Source organism: Chamaea fasciata, unplaced genomic scaffold, assembly GCF_029207755.1.
Source record: "Chamaea fasciata isolate MVZ Bird 193981 ecotype frontalis unplaced genomic scaffold, bChaFas1.0.hap1 SCAF_3, whole genome shotgun sequence".
In the NCBI taxonomy this organism is placed as follows: domain Eukaryota; kingdom Metazoa; phylum Chordata; class Aves; order Passeriformes; family Sylviidae; genus Chamaea; species Chamaea fasciata.
In genome coordinates this window covers 94,207,833-94,229,367 of record NW_027094088.1, presented here as the reverse complement: position 1 = coordinate 94,229,367, position 21,535 = coordinate 94,207,833, and the positions used below count along the sequence as shown (strand labels likewise).

Here is a 21,535-nt window from a genome sequence, read left to right as displayed (position 1 = left end):
GAGAAATGTACCTACTTGCTTGAACTGGCAGACTGCCAGAGACCTCTAGGAGTGTTCCAAATTATTAATCAAGCTAATAGGCTTTAAAAAAGCCAACAAAGAGATCCTGAGATCTATTTATACAGCTTTGGAGACTAGATTACTTGTATTTAAATACATCAGGACAGCTATTTCTTCCTTTCATAGTACATAATGTTATGTCAGAGATCGTGCTGAGAAGCCAGAAGTAACATTATTAAATCAGGGACAGAACAGGTGTATTCTTTCTTCCTCCCAAGGAAAATTATTGTTGATTGAAGTGTCAAATTGATGTTTTATAAATGAAGATACAATATAATTTTTGGCAAGCTTAGTCTTTTTCATCCACTGTGCCAACCCTTGATGCTACCTTACACCAGAACATTCTGTAGGGAATGCTGTTTTCTGCTCCATGCTTTCCCTTTCCAGTGTGTTGAGAACACTTCTTCTGAACTCATAAAATACAATTGCAAAGCTCAGTGCCGGACCTCTAAACATTGTAATGGTGTCACAACATCAAAGTCTCTCGTAAGAGCCCATTTCTTGTTGAAGAGCTAATGGTTCTTATCAGCTGTGAAACTTAATCTGAAATGTAAAAACAAATGGTGCCAGAACAGAGCAAGGGTTGCCTCTAGTAGCTGTAGCTTGGCATTCACATGCAGCAAGAATTTAAGCTGTTTTGATTGTTTTACCCTAAACCATTGCCACTGTTCTTGTTACTTCTTTGCTCACAGTGGTTTCAGAGACAGAGGTGTGGAGAGCTGGGAGGTTCCTACTATAGTAGTTAAGGGAAAGTTACTGATATGGTTTGTACACTGCTCATCATTAGATTGCTGGTTTTATTCTACCAGGCACCTGAATGTAGATCTAATACAGAAATTGTTTTTTCCCTAGTTTAGGTAAAATAGGGCATTTCCTCTCCATGAGTAGAAAGCAGTGCACTAAATCCATCACACTTCAGTTTGACCACTATGATACTTTCACTCAGAAGCTGTAATTCTGGTAGCTCGTATCAGTTCAGAGTGATGTTCCTGGCCACCAAATCTGTCAGGGACTTCAGGACCCAGCCACATCCAAGTTCACATTTGTATTTGTGAGGCCCCAAAACAGACTCTCTCTGTTGCTTCACTACAGCTCATAAAGTCTGTATGTCATGTGCTTTGTCAGAGATAAGCAGCAGAGATAGGTATTTGTACAGTATTTTGAAAATGTACATCCTTCAGAAATTGTTCATGGTATGCCTGTGGGAATGCTTAAAGCTTTCCACATATCTTACTTTGTCTTCTGAAATCTGTAGTTTTATATTTTCACAAAATGCCAATGCAGGCTGTTGTAGGTGAGTGTATGCACTGAGTGTACATTTAAAACCATCCTTTACTTCTGTCATTCTTCTGACTTTTTTTTTTTCTTTTTCCATAGCTTTTGCAGTTAATTGCAAAATCCCAGTTAACTTCACTGAGTGGTGCAGCACAGAAGAACTACTTTAACATTTTGGACAAAATTGTGCAGAAGGGTAAGACCTAAGGATTTGAAATCTGACTGTTCAAATTTAATTGCTGCAACTAAGCTATGAACTGATTTTTTTGTTAGTTTTATTACCATTTTTACATTGTAAAAAAGACATAGCAATAGCATACTTAATTAGTGCCAGGTTTCATACTTCCCATCCCATAATTGTAATAAGTTATTTTCTCTTGGTTATTGAATAAAGTCTATTGAAACAGGTTGGTAAAATTAAGTGACATTTAGATTCTATTCAAAAACTCGTGGTTACTGCTAAATTATACTCTTCACAAAATGTGAAAGCTTTTAGGTTTATAAAATGTTTGAGTTTAAGTTTGTATGATGTACTGAGACTCAAAAAACATAGGTTTTGGTTATTTTAAGAAATAACCATTACATTATATTGATTTTTGTCTTTTTCTGGTAACCACACTAAATGGAGATGTTATACTGTCTGCTTTGAACTGAAGAAATTTGATTTATAACTACCTGTTTGGCATTAAGTTTATTTAATGCATAGTATGAATTTTTGCATCAAATTTGCCTGTGAGATTGTTTATTATTGATCTTGCATGTAAGGAACAGCACCAATGAATGTCATGGTGGGAATTAGGGCAGTTAGTTGTACACAAACAATTGAGTTGTGAGTAACTCATCTAAAAAAAAGTGTTGATTAGCTTGAGCTATTAGCTTGGTTAACTCTGTCAACCAAAATTGTATTTGGCTTGTTTTGTTTTCCAGTTATGGAAGACCAATACAATCCACGACTAATCAAAGATCTTCTACAGGATCTGAGTTCTACTCTCTGTATACTCATTAGGGGAGTAGGAAAATCTGTGTTGGTAGGCAACATCAATATTTGGATTTGCCGATTAGAAACCATCTTTCTGTGGCAACAACAATTAAAAAATCTTCAGATGAACAAGGTATATTATTAAATAACATTAATTAATATGTTGGGGAGGGGAATTTTGTTGAATATTGCATTAGGATTTGTAAGTGAACTAAGTCTCAAATTCATTTTAAACAGTTCCACTTGTTTTGTTTTATAAAGAAGTAATTAACACTGTGTGAAATTAACACATTGTCATCACCTTCATTTTCTAAAGTTTTAATAACTTTTCTCTAATGAAAACTGCTACAGTGTCTGTACTGCTGCTTTGTAGTAGAGAAAAAGCACTCAAATAAGTTTAAAAAAAAAAATTTATCTCTAGTTTGTCAGACACGGGGGAAAAAGCCCCAATTTTTAGTTCCAAAGTAAATTTTCTACAACTGAAGAAATAAAAATCTAAAAGACATTTTGGAGGTGTATCAAGAAAACAGAAAGAAAGAGAGAGAATGCTCAAGTAAAAATTTTACATATTTATTCATTAGCACAGTTGTTTTTGTAAAAAAAGAAAAAAGACTTAATGACTTCAGCATCTGGATTCTCCTCATGTGACTGTGTTCAAAGCATGTGCTATGCACTCTTCCAGGGTTTTATAGTGGAAACTTCTGATGATAAGCAGACTTTTTTTTTTTTTTTTTTATCTGGCTGGATAACTCCTGGAAGAAATGCTATAAGATATTGCTCACTGTAAAACCATACAAATGTTTTATCTATTGACTTTCAGCTATGAAATTTTGAAATTATCCTTTCTGTATGAGCTGGTTATCTGAATAAATCAGCTACTTTTGGAATAGAAAGGAGAAATGAGAAACCTGGTCTCAGCAGTTTTCATGTGCCAGGCAGCCACAGCACAGACACTTCTGAGACAGTGCAGTCACTGCTGTGCTTGTCTCCTTCCAGCGTGACACTTCCCTTGGAGCTGTCTTACACTGGCTGAAGTAGCCCATGAGAAATTCTGCATCTGTAGTGCTCACATATTCATTCCTCAGCAGAGATAGTCCCAGCAGTGTTTGTACCAGCTGACTGTGGAAAGTCTGGTTTCTAAGCAAGGTGACTGGCTGGGAAGGAAACCAGCAGAAGTGTGAGCCCGCGGGTGCAGGGCTGCTGTGCTGCCACCACCCTGTGACAGGGCAACTCTGCTCCCTGGGGCTGGCAGCTGCCTGTGCTCACTCCCTGCCAACTGGGACACTGTCGCCAGCCTGCTGGGCCTCTGCTACATGGCACTGTGGGCTCCAGCTTTAGTCATGTAGGAGCAATGCTGTAACCTACCCCACTACAGTTCACAGAGGTGAAAGCTTTTTTTTAAGACCATTCTCAGTGCTCTAATCTGTCAGCTCTGCAGATCTTCTCATGTATACATGAGGGGGAACTTTCTCTAGACTTCAGAAATTATCCTGCTCTTTTCTGCCTCTGACTTCCAAAATGCTTTCATTTTGTGTCTCTGGTCTTCGGTCCTGTATTATGTATTCTACTCTGTACTCTAGTTGTCTTAAGACAAGTCAACATGTGTTTTGTTTGTTAATAAAAATTGAGAAACTGTAGTGATCCAACAAGTTAGAAATGATTGGTTCATGCCTTTCTTATAGTTAAGGCTTTAGCACACTAGAGATGGAATTAACTATATTATAGTTTTCAAGACTGCATAGTATTATTTTGAGAGAAAGGAAGTGTTTCAAAAATTATTCAAAATTTAAATAATAAATTCAGCATATGTTTGTTTTAACAGTAAGAAAGCTATGAGTTATACAGTGTGTTGTTTCTTCTGTACCATTAGTCGTTTAAATTTTCAACAGCAATTAGAGAGTAACTGTAGGCAAGCATTAACCATAGATTTTACTCAATGATTTGAAAAAACTAAACTAAGACCTAAGATGCCTCTAAAGAAAAGAATCTTATTTGTACTTTACACTGTCATGTTTTTGTAGCTAAAAGTCTTCAACTCTTATTTCCAGCAAGTCAACAATGGACTTACACTCAGCGATCTCCCTCTTCATATGCTGAATAACATCTTATACAGGTTCTCTGATGGCTGGGACATTATTACTCTGGGTCAAGTGACCCCAACTTTGTACATGCTTAGTGAAGACAGACAGCTGTGGAAAAAACTCTGCCAGTACCATTTTGCAGAAAAGCAGGTAATAAACTCTGTTATTTGTATAAATGTAGCCTTTTTGATATCATGTACTAATGATGGAGCATGAACTTGCCCTTTTTGAGATAAAAGTGTATCATTGTGCAGTAATCATGAGTATTCTCTGTATTTGGGACTTGATTCGTCCTAGATCTTGCGTTCAGTATGTCTGTGAGTTTAGGATAACTATGGGGCTGTTTCCTTGCATTATTTAAAGGTGAACGCAAGAACTGTCTTCATTTTCTGACATTATTGAATGCTGGGAAAAATCAGACTAGGTAAGAATAAACCTAGGAAAGTAGAAGGTGCCTCATCAGAGCTGGAGTAAGAACTTTTGAAACCTAGTACATTCTGTACTGGAGGAAGCCAAAGTGCCTATTCCTAAATCTGTCAGGTTCGAGTTGCTTGGTGACTACCGGATTACATGTTATTGTCATGGGGAAGACAGAACTGAAGCTCAATTAACTCATGCACCATTGACCCAAATAAGATTTTTTTTTTTGTGAGATGAAAGGTTTTAGAATTAACTGTGGAAAAAACTAGACAGACAAAAGCAAACTCAAAACCCATCTTCAGAAGCAGCCCAGAAGAATTCAAGGTGAAGTTACAAGGATAACAAAGCAGTTGAGTGGATTTTGAGGGTAGATGAGGTAAGCTCTATTGAACAATGACAAAACTGATTAGAAAGGAAATTCTTATAGTAGGATAATGCAGGGAAAAAAATCCTTAAGCGTTTCAGAGAAATTGGCTGTCCCTATGCCCCATAAAGTACTCTTGTTCACAGTGTTTTCAGTGTATTCCTGAATGTTCACATTCCATTTCTTAGTAAGTTATCTAATGATATTCCCATATCAAATTCTGCTTCTTCTCTTTAAAAGTATACTGGCTTAATAAGCCACAAAAACATGTTGGGTGGGTTTTTTCTGTCCTGTGCAGTGTGTTTGTTGAGCCATTGAAACAACCACAGAAAGATAATTGATATCTGAAGAGCACTTTTGGAAAAAATGAGAGCCATTATGAAACAAAGAGAAGTGTAGCTGAAATGAGAAAGACAGTGCCATCTATTCTCTCCCCATTCAGGAATTGTCCTCTGAATGAAGAAAGCCCTCAATGTATTAGCATTAATCCACACTGAGTGGACCAGAAGGCTTTTATAATACATACTTAATAAACCTTGTCTGTCTCTCAAGCTGGGGAGAAATAGCTGTTGTGCAGCAGCTAATCTTTACATGCAGATTAGGTCCTCAAGAAGTACATCAATCACTAATTATTGCTATCCCTTTAGAAACATCACAACCAAATGTAAAACATGTAAATGTTTTTAAAATTAAAGGAGGAGCTTTATTTAAATCCATAATGTTTTAACAGAAAACCCACTATCCATAATGCACCATCATGTTTTTAAATCTCATTCCTGAGTGGTTTGGATTTTTAAAAGGATAAAATTAATTGCTTACAGCTCTAAATACTGTTTTGTTAAACACTTCTTGACTATAATTAGAATAATTTTGAGACAGTAGAATTAGATCAGCTGTGTATGGCCTAGTTTTTCTTGGCGAATATGCCCTCTCCTATTTTTAGTCTTTGCCTTCCATCTTTTTTGTGGCTAGATCCTCTCTCTGCTTTGCAGAGATGTATGATGTCATAATACTGACTTCAAAGAATTCTAGTTACAAAACTTTGGTTTAACTACCTTCCCCCCCACCTTCCCCTGTCCTTTGCCTGAATTGACTGGAACAATTTTAAAGGAAGATACTAATTTTATGTCTAGTTTTGTAGGCATTTGATTCCATCAGAGAAAGGTCACATTGACTGGAAGCTGATGTACTTTGCACTTCAGAAATATTACCCAATAAAGGAACAGTATGGGGACACCTTGCATTTCTGCCGACACTGTAGTATTCTGTTTTGGAAGGTAAGAGCTTTGAAACAGATAATCAGAAGTAAGTTCAAACAGCTGCTGGTGATCATCTGCCAGGAAAAATAGTAAGGTCATTTTATAAGCTTTTTCATGTGAAAGCAGATTGGATAACTAATATCTAACTTTAAATAATATATAAAACTTCCATATAAAATCTGTGTTAAATTCTAAAGTTGTTCTTATTCTTGCCTTCTTATTTCCTGATATCTGACAACCTCAATACTTAGAATTGCAATGGAAAGTGCCATGTGGAAAGAGTTACTCTATTTTATTAATTTGATCTAACAGAAAGTTGTGAGGGACTAGTCTGAAGTTAGTGTTTTTAATTACGCCATGATAATCAATACATATCTAATGAGAAATAGTTACTACATTTTTTTCCTACCACATTGGTGTAGAGCTCTGTATTTTTATATTATTGCTTCTGTCCCGTATGAAGCTTGGAGAGATGTTTAAAACTTCATCCAGAGTGTGTTTTACCCTGATTTTGAAGTTTATCATGAAGCATACATTGTGTTACAGGATGATTTTAATTTCACTAAGGCATTCTTTTCTTTAATGTGTGTGATTACATAATCCTGCTTTTACTGTGTTGCACTCTAATAGAGCCTTCTAGTTAGTGAGACTTCTTTAATTTCACAGCTGAAAGATCAGATATGGGTAGTGTTACATGGACAGCAAAGAGCAAGAAATGTTTGAGAAATCTTGGAAAATACTCATATTACTCATATTCTAATTAACATAAATTATCTGCTCTTGTGTCGTCTTTCTGTGATTTTTTAGGAGAAATTGTATGTCAGTGTGAGGCTTTTTAATTTTCCTTCAAAAAATCTAGGCCATTTATCAGGATAAGCTAAATCCTGCTAGAAATAGCATGTTCCTTAATGATATTATCTTGAAGTTGAGTATTTCTCATATCACGGGAGCTCTTCCAGGTAGTAATGTTTTGCAGAATTAATTGTAGGAAAGCAGATAGCCAGAACTGGCTTCTACTGTGAAAAGTCTGGGCATTTACTGAAGGATCTGTGTCAAGAATGACTAAGAACTTACATTACAGTGGAATAAGTTTTTAGCATGTAGCTCAATATGTAGGGTAAAGCCTCTCTTTAAAAGGGGAAGTTTCAAAGGTCAGTACACAGGTGCATTTAGATGGGCATTTGTGGTATCAGATTTCTCTGGATTATCTGCCTTCACCGTGTAGAGTTAATGCTTTCTACACTAAATTTCTCTCATTTTGATCTTCTTATAATTGAAATTAGGAATTACTTTAAATGTGTTTGGAATTAAATGTTTAGCTTTGGAGATAGTGTGACAGTAAGAGGCAATGAACCTGTTCAGGTTGCAGTAGTATTCTAGTAGTAGATTCTAGAAGTCAAGGTGACAGACTCCTGTTCCAGTCGACTGCTGGAATAATAGGGTTCATTTTGGACTTTTAAATTCTTTGAAACACAGAACAGGAAGTTCTAAAGGTACTTTGGATTGATGAGCAGCACTTCCTCGATCACCATTCCAGTGCTGACTGCCTCATCCTAGAGATTTGGACAGGTTTTAAAGGGACAGTGCAGTTGTAGATCAGTTGTATCCTTCTGCACAAAAACACTGGAGCAGGTGTTTGGGATCAGCTGTTCTGTAAGAGCACAGTCGGCAGGCTGAAGAAAGCCATTATCCCTTTTCATGCAGCACTCCTTAGACCATCTGGGATACTGCGGCCAGTGAGGCTCCTAGCACAAGGAAGATACTGATACACTCAGTGAAGTTCAGGTCAGATAATCAGGGAGGCTGGAGGACTTGCCCTGTGAGGAGTGGCTGGAGAAGACTGCTTCAGGGGGACATTAAAGCCTGCTATGAGGACAGCCAAGCAAGGGAACAGTTTGACCATAGAGCTGATGCAGTTTCCAACTTTGGATATGACCAGGAGGTGTCTGAATAAAGCTCAGAGCAACCTGGTCTGATCTCACAGATTAGCCTCGTCTGAGCAGGAGACTGGGCTAGAGACCTCCTGAGGTCTCTCAGCCTGATCATTCTGTGAGCCTACACTGCAGTATTCCTTCTTTAGTCTTGGCATCTAAGCCTTGTCTCTTAAAATAAACGATGATGAGGCTGAAATAGATTGTTAAATGAATTGATTTGTGCATAATTGGCACCCTTATTTGCAGGGACAAGTTAATTGTTCATCTGAAATACTGTCCCTCTTTATACAGTGCAATGTGGGTCAAGTAGTGCTGGTCACTCAGTTATGTGGGGGGGAAAAAAGTAGTACTTTTTTTTTCCTTCAGACTCTTGTGTCTGTATCCTTTCCCAAGCTTGCTAAAGAGAGGTGGGAAGTAAAGCAGGGATGAGGGGCAAAGGGGCAGAAGGTACTTTATTAATTCTAGATAAATCCTGTGCTGGGTGAAAATATTCCTTAATCAGAACTTTTTTCAGGCTTTGACAATTTATTCAAGCTTCAGTATCATACTTGGTTAGAAAGATTGGTAATTAAATATGTATATGAGTGCTTGACATACAATTGTATCTGTAATTCATAGCAAGGGAACCCCAAAATAAACAAAGAAAAAAACCAACAAAAACACTACCACCAAATCCAGATTTTAAGAGAAATCAGTTACTTTACAGAGGAAAAGTAGCAAGTGTTTGAATCTTGAAACAAATAGAAACACTGTATTCTTCAGGTAGTTGATAATATGTAAAAACTTTGTTTCTTCTTTTAATGGTATAATTCAGAAGTCAGGCAACTTTTGTTTCCAAGGTCATTCACAAGAACTTCAGGCAGAGATGAACACTTCTTCATAAGGCATCTATTTTTATTATTCTTCCTTCATTAAAGAACAAAGCAAAACATTGGACTAGTTGCAGAGGAAAAAGGGCTAAAGTGATCGGGGCATGAAGAAGACTAGGAATGATTAATTTCTCTTAACCTATTTTAACGCTAACAAGCAATGTGACTGCTGTCCATAAATTGTTTTTGGAAAGAGAGAAGTGGTGCATAACCATGAGACTACTTATTGAAATTATTTACATTCACTAAGGGACATCCTTGATACAAGTAAATTGTAGTTTAGAGTAAGTGTGCTGAGAGGAGTTTTTAAGAACCAAAGGCACAAGGGTCTGAAATAGCCCAAAAGCTTAGCTAGTGATGAGAAAAAATTTTAGCAATATATGATATTGTGATAACAATTATGAAAATTGATAATATAATGTAATTGCTGACAAGATGGGAGGGCTACACAGGAAATCCTTGGAGCCCTCTGTTCTGTGTTCTTTTCAAAGAAGGCCTTGCAAAAGAAGGGACTGAAGTGAATTACCTAGTAAGCTGTTGAAGTAGGGAAATGACTTTCTACTTTTTCAGTATGCTATAATAATCACAGTGGGGTTTTAACAAGTCTTTAGGAGTTTTTCAGGAAGAGGCATTTATATTCCTGTACTTGTCTAAAATCTGTAACCAAAACAAATTTATATATAGCACGCAGGAGTCTCCTAAATTCTTTGTTGGGAGTACAGTGACTTTGTACTCTTCTGTGTTAGGAGGGAGTCAGAAGAAAATTTTCATATTGAATGTCTGTTTTCAAAATGACTTCTTGCTAAAGCATTTGTCCATGATGGAACTGAAAAAACCACATAATTTTAGTAGTGCAAAATTAATGACTAATTATTGTGTGATGCTTTTGTGAGTGCTTTCATTTATACTATTTCTTCTGTTCCACTAGGCACCATTGGAATTGTGGCAGGTTCTTTTATTTTCCTGAGCTTACTTAGTAGCACTTTTCAGTTATCTTAGACATGGCCACAGAAGCTAAAATACCTTTTTCTTCTTTCAGTTTCCAGGGCTTTATGAAAACAGTGTTATCACTCTGCATAACACTTGGTTTTAGTCTTCTTGCAACTTGTGCTGATTTTGGTTCTCACAAAGCTGCTAGTGATTTGCCACAAGAATAAAAGACTTTTTCTAAATGGCATATGAACCTTTGCTTAAATAAATCTTAACTCTGCTTCTTTTACTTTATGGCTCTCCTTCCTGCTTCCTTCTTCACGATCTCAAAGGACTACCACCTTGCTTTGTTACTCCAGGTATTTCCTGTGTCTCATCTGTTTTCATTGCTGACTGTTCCGTAATGTCAAAGTGAATAATGTGTTCCTTTCTAATTGTCTGATGCTCTTTGTTTTGATTTTTGTTTCTGCACATCAGTTTAGCAGCAGGAATAGTTTGTTTCTTTTTCCCTTGTAGATGAAGGTAGTGATAACTTCCCATCTCAGCTTTTCATCATTTTGTCTTTTATTACTGCCATCTTCCCTCTTAATGCTATTGAAACTAGAAGCCATAATTCAGTTTCTAATAAGCATAGGTGTCAGTGAGATCAGACAGATTTTGCTAAGAAATAGGTTTCTCTGCACTCAGAGTTATTATAAACTTTTTTCTGCATTCCCTGATGTATTTAATTCAGTACTTAAATCTGAAGAGTAACATGTACCTCAGAAAACTTTCATACAAAGGTACTAAAATTGATTTTATTGCACTTGGAATGCTGTAGTTGTATTTACTTTTATGGAGATTTTCTCTGAAAAGAAATTCCCCAAAACAGGCTGCTTGTGTCTAGGGGTAGTCAAGGGAAGCAATTATATTGTTGCCTTCTGAATGAAGAAATGTTGAAAATACTTATACAGAGCTTCTTAATGTCTAGCTATGCTAAATTTTGAGGAAAACAACAACATTTGCCAGTAAACACTCCTCCTGGGGAATTCTCTTTTTACTTTACAAGAAGTCTGTTTTAGCTTTGAAACATTGAAATCAAATTATTTTAACATTTTATTAAATGTAATTCCTATGAAAATGTATTTCTCTCGAAATGAGGAATACTCATAATTACAGGAAAGTTGAGATTCTTCTTTTCAGTCCTCATCACTTTTTTTCGCTGTAAAATTTATGTTGTTTTCAGTAACTAAAAACACCAAGAACTGATCTCTGAGATTTTTATTGCACCTGTAATTCCCAACTGGGTAGAACTTTCAAAAGTGTTTTTATAATGATGTGCAGAAAAGCAGCATGTTACAAACTCAGTCTAAAATATTCAGGAGTACAAATAAGTATGAAAAGAGGAAAAACCCTACCTTGTTTCCCAGAATTATAATTCTGATGATGTTTTTTTCCCGGAAACTAGGAAAGTAATGATGTGTCATTGACGTGGCAGTGAGTAGAGAAGATAAAAGTTCATTAGCAGCTACCTTTAAGAGTGTTTTCTGGTATGGTGCAGCTCTTCCTTGCAGATGTCGTCTCAAGATGAAGGTGTTAAGTTTAACACTTCTGATTTTGGTCTTGGTCATCTGTTCTTTCTCGCCTGCAGATTCCCCCAATAGGCAGTTCTACCTGGGTCTCTTTTTTAATGTGTGTTTGTCTTTCCCTCTGTGTCATGAATCTAACCACTGCTTCTCATGTGATGTTAAAGCAATTGTTAAAAAGAGTGGGAGGATGAGGAGGAGATACCACTTGATGTATTCTTGTAGTCCCCCATAGACTTAATGGAAAAACAGAGATAATACATCTGTTGAGTAACAATTTTCACTGGAAAAGCTGAGCAGTATTTAGAATGTGTTTCGCCTGGTGCACTTTGGTGCTGCAAAGACTTTGGGTGGGAATGTGGCAGTGAGAAAAAAAAAATCACTTAAAGATTCTTCCCTTCTGTTAACTGAATTGTGTGTAATTTCACTTCCTATGGAAACAACAGCAATGAAGACCATAGTGGTCTGTGATCTATTTGCATCTATTTATCTAGTTTCCTTGCCTCACAATGGTGCATTCAACAACGTTGGTGGAAAAGGGACAGAAACTCCTTAAAGCCTGGTGAGGACACATCTGAGCTTTACAACAACACTGATTAGTTATTTAACTTCTCCATTGAACTATCTGGGAACTTTTCATTACACCTCTGCATTCCCCTCATTTAGGGAGTTTAAATAAGATGCAAAACAGGAATTTTTCTTCAAAGAGGAATTTGAATCTTAAATAATCAGACAGTTCTGCTGAGGTCAAATTTCTGTAAGAGGAAAGAAAGCACTTCAGGTTTAGTGAGTTTGTAATGACAAAGCCTTTCCACCCTGTCTAACTTCTCTATCCCTACCTTGCCTAGGTACCAACTTCTGTTTTAAGGCAGTGCTTTCAGTTCACTTGGGGAAAAGGTAGGAGTGAAAGACAAAAGGAAGATTGGAGGGAAATGCAGCAAGGTGGAAAAGCTTTTAAGACTGGGAATTCATACACACTGTTCAGGTGTTTTTGAGGAAGTATCTGCTGCCCATCATTTTCAAAGCAAAGGACTCCTTTTCCCCCAAAGCAGTAGGTGACTTCAGATTTTGATTAAACAGCTAATTTAGGTTCAACAAAGAAGGTGCCTTTTTGCCTTTTTGTTATGCTTATTGAAGAATAATGGATAAGGAAGATGATGATACTTTTTCAAGGACTCCAACTCAGGTTCTGGTTTTGGTAGAAGGAGAGAATTGTTCTTGGGTTTGTTTTGTTTTCCCCCTAAACTGGGGATGAAGGGAGACTGAATATGGGAAGAGAACTTACTTATTTTTCTCCTTCATTTTTCAGGATACAGGACACCCCTGCACAGCCAGTGATCCAAACACCTGTCTCATGCCAGTATCTCCTCAGCATTTCATTGATCTCTTCAAATTTTGAGATGTTCAGTAGCTGTTCTCCTGTGTTTGTGGCCATTTTTGTGAAGAGTCGGGCAGGATACGTTATGCTTTTTTGTGCAATATATTTAAATGTAATGTTTTATTGTAGTTTAAAAAAAATATATGGGAGAGATTATCAGAGAGGTTCATTTGGCATATTGCTTTTGTGCAGAGTAGAGAGGAGCAAAGGAGAAACATTAAGAAAATTTCGTTGTCAGGAAATCTCCAGTGGACTTTTTTTTCAAGTCCAAGAAAGACCACTTCAATCTCAACTTTAAATCCATGCTTTTGACGCCTTAATAGTTGGTAAAAATTATGTAGGGGAGTTTTGAAAATTTCATGGAAGAATTAAATACTCTTGCAGGGACCAAAGGAGGGTTTTTTTGTTAATCCTTCTTTCTATAAGCCATGGTTTTCAAAACACTTCCATATAATTTGCACTATTATAAAGAATAGGCCAGTATTCTTTTAGACACTCTTACTACATCATTATGAAGATGGCATTAATTATTATCAGCTAGTGAGTAAAATATAACTGTGGTTATATCTGCTGTTGAACCTATATGGATGAAGGAAATAAACCAATTTTTGTACATACATTATGCAAAAATATTTATTTTTCCTAAGGACTTTATTAAACATTAAACCTATCTTAGCACATCTTGCAGAACTCATGAGACCAATCTGGGGCTACTGGAAATCTTTCTGGTGGTAGCTACAGCCTTCATTTATACTGTTTGGAATGTCTACAAGTGTAACTGCATTAATTCATCTTCTAAGAAGAAGACATTATTGACATTTAATGAGGATGGAGTTGCTTGTTTCTAGACTAGTACAGCGGCAGAACACTATGCTACCAACTGAGGTTCTAACCTGACAAGCTATGAGAAACACTGAAAATCACTCTGAGCTGGAGCACCTTCTGCCAAGTTAATCAGATGATAAATTCTCCAGAAAGCTATTTTGTTCTATCCTGTAGAACAATATAAATTGCTTTGGCTTAAGCAGGTAAAGGAAAAATTATGGAAGTTTTGGATTTTTCAATTAAATTTAACAATATGTAATGTACAGAAAGAATAAATCATGTACCATATTCTGCACTTGCTTGTTCTGAATCCAGTTTTGTACAGTGTAATAAATCATGTTTTTTATCTGTTATTCCTGGAAGCCTCTGGTGCATAGAGATGAATCAATTTGAGTTTTGTAATATCTTTCTGTAACCTGTTTGTAGTAATTGGTAATGGAATGAGAATCATACAAGCAGTCTTAGTGCTATTGCTTTACAGGAGTTTGTTGTATTAGCCCTTTTTGTAGTAGCAGAGCTGGGCTGTTAATAGGCTGCACAAGGAGAGGAGAATATTTATATCCTCAAGAAATAGTTTTATGTTAACTCAAATTTGATGATTGAATTGCTGAATTTTGTGGATTTTTCAATACAGGGTTTTGTGGATTTTTTTTTTCTTTCTTTCAATTCAGGTGTTGACTGTGGTGATGGTGATAGTAATGGTCAGGTGTGGATCCAAGGAGCTGCCTTCTTACTCCTGTTCATTCAGAGCATTGCTGCAAGCCTTGCTTTCCCAGCCAAGCAGTGCTGTAGCCACTGGATTTAAGGACCCAGCAGCCCTTCTTTAACAACAATTTGTACCCATTTATTTAATTCCTGTAACACCTCAGATGCTTTCCTGTCTCTGTGACCTCAGTAACCCTGAGAGTGGCTGGTGATGGCTGACAACCACTAATCACTCCTTTACCATAGTTACAGCTTTGCTACCCTGCATAAAACTTCCTGAAAATGTATGGTTGCTTTCTCTGAGAGCTTGAAAGAAAGGTTTTAAAGCCAGCATTTGGTTTAATGCTGCTGTGAGCTCTTCCCCCTCGTGCTGAAGGCCTCTGCTGAGGAACCATGCAGAGCTGTCTCTCCTGCAGACAGAGGGCAAAGCTCTTACACTGTGACCTGAGAGCTGCCCAATGCTGAAAAGACAAATAAGGTGACAGCTGGGGAAAGGTATTAAGAGAGCTGAGAGGACACCTCTCTCCTAGCCACTGAATTGAGGAGGGAGGGAAATGACTTTAAGGTCTTACAAGCCATTTAAAGACAGATTTGGAAAAAAATCAGTATCTGTAATAACTAATTTGCTGTTCTCTTAGAAATGTCAGGTGACAGCAGTCAGGCTTACTCTCTCTTTCCCTTTCACTACTTGTTGTCTTGCTCTTTCTTCAGTAGCAAGAAGCCTTTGACAGGCTGAAAGGTAAGTTCTGAGATATGTTTCTGTGTATGGATATCCATTTAGGATTACTAGGCTGTCCCATTGGGCTGAGGTGGCAGGAGCTAAGATGACAAGAAGCAGGACTCTGCCTTGTATTTAAGAGGCTTCATTCTACTCTCACAGGTTGGTTGAGGGTGGGAGGGACCCAGTAGAAGCAGGATTAGCTAGAGCTGGTTCTCAAGGACTTTATTCAGAACTGCGTCCAAATGGCTTTTGACTATCTCCAAGGAAGGAGACTCTACAGCCTCTCTTGGAAGCCTCTGCCAGTGTTTGGTTACCCTCACAATAACAGCATTTCCTGATGTTCAGATACCACCTCCTCTGTTCCAAAATGTGCCTCTTGCCTCTGGTCCTTTCAAAGCCCACTGACAAGAGCCTGGCTCCCTTCTCCTTCCACCCTCCCTTTATGTATTGCTAGATTATGAGATCCCCTGAGCCTTACCTTCTCCACGTTGAACAGTTCCAGTTCAGCTTTTTCTCACAGGACAGATGCTCCAGTCACCTCTTTTTCTTTACACCTTTATCATCTTTATGATCCTTCACTTGACTCCCTGTAGTAAGTCCATGTAGCCCACTAACCTTATTTGTGTCAAGGGCACATTGCTTGGCTCATGGTCAACTTGGACTCCCAGGCCTCAAAGCCAGTACAGTGGCTTTTTAAACATTTCTTCTGGATTTAAAAAAAAAAAAAAAAAAAAAAAAAAAAAAAAAAAAAAAAAAAAAAAGCAGGAGTAGAGATGTGTACAGATGTACTGAGAAGCATTTCAGTTCATGACTCTTTTTAAAGAAAATCTAAAACTCTGAGTGCAGAATCACATTGGCATGAGTACTGTTATAAGCTTTTAACACTGACAAAACTGACCTTTGGGAACAATTCCACAAGCTTGTTAAATATTTAGTGAATACATCACTTATACAAGGCAAATAAGAGCTTGATTAAGAAAGACTATGTGATGTGAAGTCATTGGATGCGTAAGATAACTTTCAATTGTTTTACTTAAGCAAAAAAGCCAAGGCAGTGATGTTGGTAAGAGAGCTGGTGGTGTTTGGGGTTTTGTGTTGATCTGTTGAGTTTTTTCATTTAAATCACATAAAAAGCAAGGAAAGGATTTCATCTTTAGGATAACTATCTTGTTAATACCTCACCTGAAGCACAGAACATATTTTGACAGCCTGAACTAATCTCCTTTTCCTTTACTCCAGCACTTTTTAGTGTAACCTAAAGCACTGTAACCATGAGAAGGGTTATGTCTTAACATGAAACCTCTGCTCTTTGGCCTCCTGTGTGCTGCTGTCCCAGGAGGAAAGGCAGGCACTCTCCCCTTCAGCAGAAAGGGTGCCTTGAAATGTGTTCCAAATCTCTACAGCAAAGGTTTCTTTTGCTTCACAGCTTTTGTGCCCAAACCTGGATCTCCTTATAGACAGATCTTGCAGTGGCAATGGTAGGAAATCATTTTTTAACTGTGGTCCCTCCATGGTCACTTCCCGATCCTGGGTGATTTGGCTTTTAGTGAATTCCAGTCCTGAGAACAGCAGTGCAAAGGCAATCAGGACATTGTCTGCCATAGTCCACCAGGGGCTTGAAATTACAGTTTTGAAAAATAAGGTCTCCCTTCTCACTCCCCAGTCACTGCCTCCTAAACCTGTTTCTGAGAGACTCTGGGCCTTTTTTATTACATTCTCTCCCACCAGTTTTGTTCACCTATTTCTGGGAAAAGACACTCTGCCATGGACCTTCTCCAAGAGCACTGTGAGCCTTTCTCCTTGCATATCAGGACTGAGGCCCTTATCTGGAAAAAACAGAGGAGTGGGACCTTGCCCTTTCTTTCCCCCTGTTCCCCATCCCTGAGAAATGCATGAAGTTGCTTTAGGAGAAGGAAGAAGCTGAATTTCAAGAAAACACCAAGCTCAAACCAAGAGTTCTCCACTAAGACTATAAAAGACCAGTGAGCTTTTTGCAGTCTGGAAGGCAGAAGCAATGAGGGCTAGCAGGAAGGAGAGGGTGGGATGGGAACAGTAGCACAACATTTTTGATTTCATGGTGCAAAAATTAGCATATTTATTGCTCTATCATTTGCAAAGAACTTAGAGGAAGGCTAGACGCTTAATATCCAACTAAAATTGCTTGAATTGGCAGATAGAGACCTGCATTAAATAAATCAATATCAAATATTTAGAGACAGTTGTTAAATTAGAGTTGAGAATATTGAAACTTTAGCTAATTATGCTATTCACTTGCAGTGTTTTTATACTTTCATTTGCAAGGTTCTTTTAATTCCCATGGGCTGTCGTCTGTGCCACACACAGACCTGTCCCTCTACCTGTCAGACATGCTGATAATGCTTGTTTCCTGCAGGTCTATGTGTACGTTCTTCTACAAATATGAACAAAACATGTTCAGTTTTATATTTGTTGCACTTTATAGTCATTGTGCCTTCAGCTGAAAGTTTTTCTAACCATTTTCAAGGCCTACACCAACAGCTGCCACAGAATTCCAAAATTTACTTACTTGATTTTTAGGTGCTCTTCCCACTTGAATGCAATTTTTCTGTAGTATTGATAGCAAAACAATAATGAAAGAATAATTTGTTTGCTAAGCTCAGTTATCATTCCCACATAATTATCAGATATAGCACAAGGTTCTGCATGCTGAGAGCACCTCTTCCCAATGTTTTGGTCCCCATTATTCTCTTAGGCACAGCCATTATTTTTAGCCCTATTTAAAGCTGCAAGCCTGCACTCCCCTTCTGAACTCAATGGTATCTCTTTAGAACTTGGTGAATTTATAAAAGCAATACTTTGGCAGCATTTTCACTAGAACCAGATATGCTTGACCACATGCTCCTGCAGTCACATGTCCTAGCTGCACCTCTGCTATTTTTCCTTACACAGCTCCATTCTGTGCCCTTCCCCTGCTCTTACACCGAAGCCTGACCATGGTTAAGCAGCCACTGGGCAGAAACCAGACCAGCACTAACCAGGGTGAGTGTTGCTCCATGGCCTAGCTCAGCCCCCACTTCAATAGATTAATCCTACCACCATTTAAGCTCTTGCTGCAAGCTGTCTATCGGCCTTCTGCTAATCCTATGTTTCTTCTGCCACCTGCACTCACCTACATTTTTCATCAACTAATCCAATTTATAGGCAGAGTAGTACAGAATAGATCTGGAGAGGTGTTTGCTGCAAGTTGAAGAGCACCAACGCTACAAACGAGCAGAACTTGCTGTTTGTACCTGTGCACAAGGGATGTTCTTTTCAGTTGCTCATCAAAAGCCTAATGTCCTGGACTTGAATAGGAACACCATGAAAAAACACCAGGGAAAAGGACTAGACATGTGTTAGTTCTGATTCTCTAAGACAAAAACCCTGGCCTAATAGTAAATATTGGTACTAACAGCTGTAGGAACATTCTCAGATGTTCTGGACTTCTTACTTTTCTTTATACTGCGCTTCATTTCTCGATGCCAGAACATCAGCTCCTTCCCTAGTCTTGCAACCCCTCCCCGTGCCCAGTGCATCCAGTCCTCACTGCACAGCTCAGGAGCTCAGATCTTGCACTGTGGCCTCAGCTGCTGCTCAGCCTGGCCACAATGGTTTGGTCAGGTCACACCTGCTCTCAGGCAGGGAGCACTGAGGCAACCATGCTGTGCAGATGGGTACTGCACTTCAGGGTTAGTTTATAAAATGAAAAAAAAGGAGCATGTATTTTTTCATTAAGTTTCTAACTTTCAAAATAACCCTGTGCAGATTTACTCTATCTGTAGTATGACTTCTGGGAATCTTGTGCTTCATCCCATCAAACAATGGTTAACTTCCTAATGGGAAGTGATGCTTGACTTGTTTTCCTTTTTTTGTCCTATCAACTGTTGGTCGCCAAGTTTCTGTCCAAATGTTCAAAAGATAAACTGTTTACAGGCACTACCTAAACTGAAGGCATTTCAGCCTAAAAGGGTCGGTCATGAGAGAAACACCAAAGAGTGGGTCTTCATGTAATCAGGATGCCTTTGCATGTGTGACAGTCCTAAAAAGCTAACGGACTACAAGTACAAAAATAAAATCAATGAATAATTAATACTAATCATCTTGTATATTAGAAAGCTTTACCAGAAAAAAAATAACATGCCAAGTACAGTACTTGGTGTCAGGATACATTAGTCTCCCCTCCTTTCTCCAGCACAAACACACACACCTGTGTTTCTTCCATCCCTCAAATACCAGAAGAATTTAGCAGTGTAACCTTGTAGAGAATCCAAGACTCCTAGACAAACAAGATAGTCAACACTGCAGCATTTGGGGGTTTCAAGGAAAAAGGTACAAGAGAAAAAAGGCCAAAAGACATTGCTAATTTATAGGAATATTTCTGTATCAAATCTATTTTACTATACAATCTCAAATAATTAAACCAGCCTATTCTCTGAAAAATTACTTAAACTCAACTATTTCCTCAGTATAAGGGGCTGGACCAACTAGAAAGCAAAATATAACATGATTATTTTCAGATGTGGACAAACCAATCTCAGAAAACACAGCTGTGCACTTTTCTATGCAAAGAATAATCATTTTTCTTTTCCAATAGCCAACTTACAGTTCAAAATTAAGCTTCCAGTAGCATTATTTGGCCCTCCAAGCATAAAAATTTAAATGCCAGCCAAGCTTTCACCAGATTGTTATGGCCTTGAATATAATATTGTCACATGCTTACATCTTTTAGTAATTTCTAGACACAGAATAGGAAAAATTTCTTCCCAAGTACAGAGCAGCTATTTCTTTTTTCATGACCAGTGATAGCAGTCAGTAGATACCATGTGAAAAACCATTTCCCTACACTTTGTTTACTACTATATATTTTATATAAATTTTTATTATATATATTCCTATTTTTTTTATTGTTTTCATACTTTATTTCTTTGTAACTATAGAAGCAGCATCATTTTCTGCTATGATACTGGTGGCACTTAAATATAATTCTCTCGTTTTGATTTCTAAACTGGCTTTTTTTGCCTGTATGTTTGATTCCCTGTCTTGTATGGTACAAACCAGTCATGCTACAAGAGATTTTTGAGACTGCCAGTATTTAATGATACACACTTCTGCCAACTGTCACTGGTAATAAACCTTTTGGGAAATGACTTTTCTTCGTCACAGTACTGGTTTCATTTCCCAGATACATCAGAAACAACGTAGCAGGCACTCAGAGGAAAAGAATCAAACAAACCAACCCAAATTAGCAGGAAAAGTTTGGATATGCAAGAAACAGCTAAATAACATGCACATTCATGTTTTCAGATTGCACACGACCTACAGTTTTGTCATCCATGATTCCCATACAATAACAAGCATTTTGAAAAGTTTCAGACATTGAGACAGATACCAGGCTAAATTCACCTAGGCTATAGGAACATCTGTGCTCAAAATTCGACAAGGTCCTTGTCTGCTCAGGGTCTGGAAGTGCAGATCCTTCCACTTCCTTTCACCTGCCTAGCTGTGTATCTGACCCACCTATGTCTAGTCAGGGCATCTCAATACAGCCTTTTTTTTTTTTTTTTTTCTAAGAATATAACTTGTATGAATGAAATTTTCTGTTTTAGCTACTTCATGCACTATGGCAAGAAACATCTTGCCTAAATGTTCCCTGCTAAGTCTGTGTAGACAACCACAAAGCCAGCAGACTGGAGTGGAAGAATGAGAGACTGAGAATAAGCTTCCTTCTGCATCTGCTCCACTGGAAGCAGGGGCTGCTCCTCACGGGTCACAGGCCAGGTTGTGCAGGTCTCACCTTGTTATGGGGTCAGTGTGTGCAAAAGCATTTCAGGTCCTCCACTCTAGAAGTAGCTGTTGAAATCTTCAGAGAAAGAATGCTGCTTTTAGAACAGCCAATAAGTTTAAAAAAAAAAAAAAAGCAAACAAACCCCACAACATTTGAAAACAAAAAAAAACAGTAAAGCAAAATATTTTTAGTTGTTGAAACCAATGAATTCTTGCCACTGTAAAAGCAGTGTGTGATGCTTTAAATCTAGGATGCTGCAAGTTCCAAGATGACATGAGTCACAGAATTTGGGCAAACATTGCTATCACTTCCTTGGCCATGCTCTTCAATGATGAAAGTAACGTCACAGAATCAAAGAATCAGCTGA

At 37.8% G+C, this 21,535-nt stretch overlaps 1 protein-coding gene across 4 annotated transcripts in view; it reads left to right on the top strand.

Moving 5' to 3' along the window:
* The window catches only part of FBXO25 (F-box protein 25), a 30,477-nt gene extending 16,185 nt beyond the window's left edge, over nt 1–14,292 (top strand). For 2 of the 4 annotated variants that reach the window (XM_066179834.1, XM_066179836.1), the window contains 5 exons: nt 1,438–1,531; nt 2,263–2,447; nt 4,363–4,545; nt 6,313–6,456; nt 13,046–14,292. In XM_066179834.1, coding sequence (XP_066035931.1) covers nt 1,438–1,531; nt 2,263–2,447; nt 4,363–4,545; nt 6,313–6,456; nt 13,046–13,135 — 696 coding nt within the window. In that variant the 3' untranslated portion in view covers nt 13,136–14,292. The other 2 variants (XM_066179833.1, XM_066179835.1) reach the window with 2 other exon arrangements.
* The last annotated feature ends 7,243 nt before the right edge of the window (nt 14,293–21,535 follow it).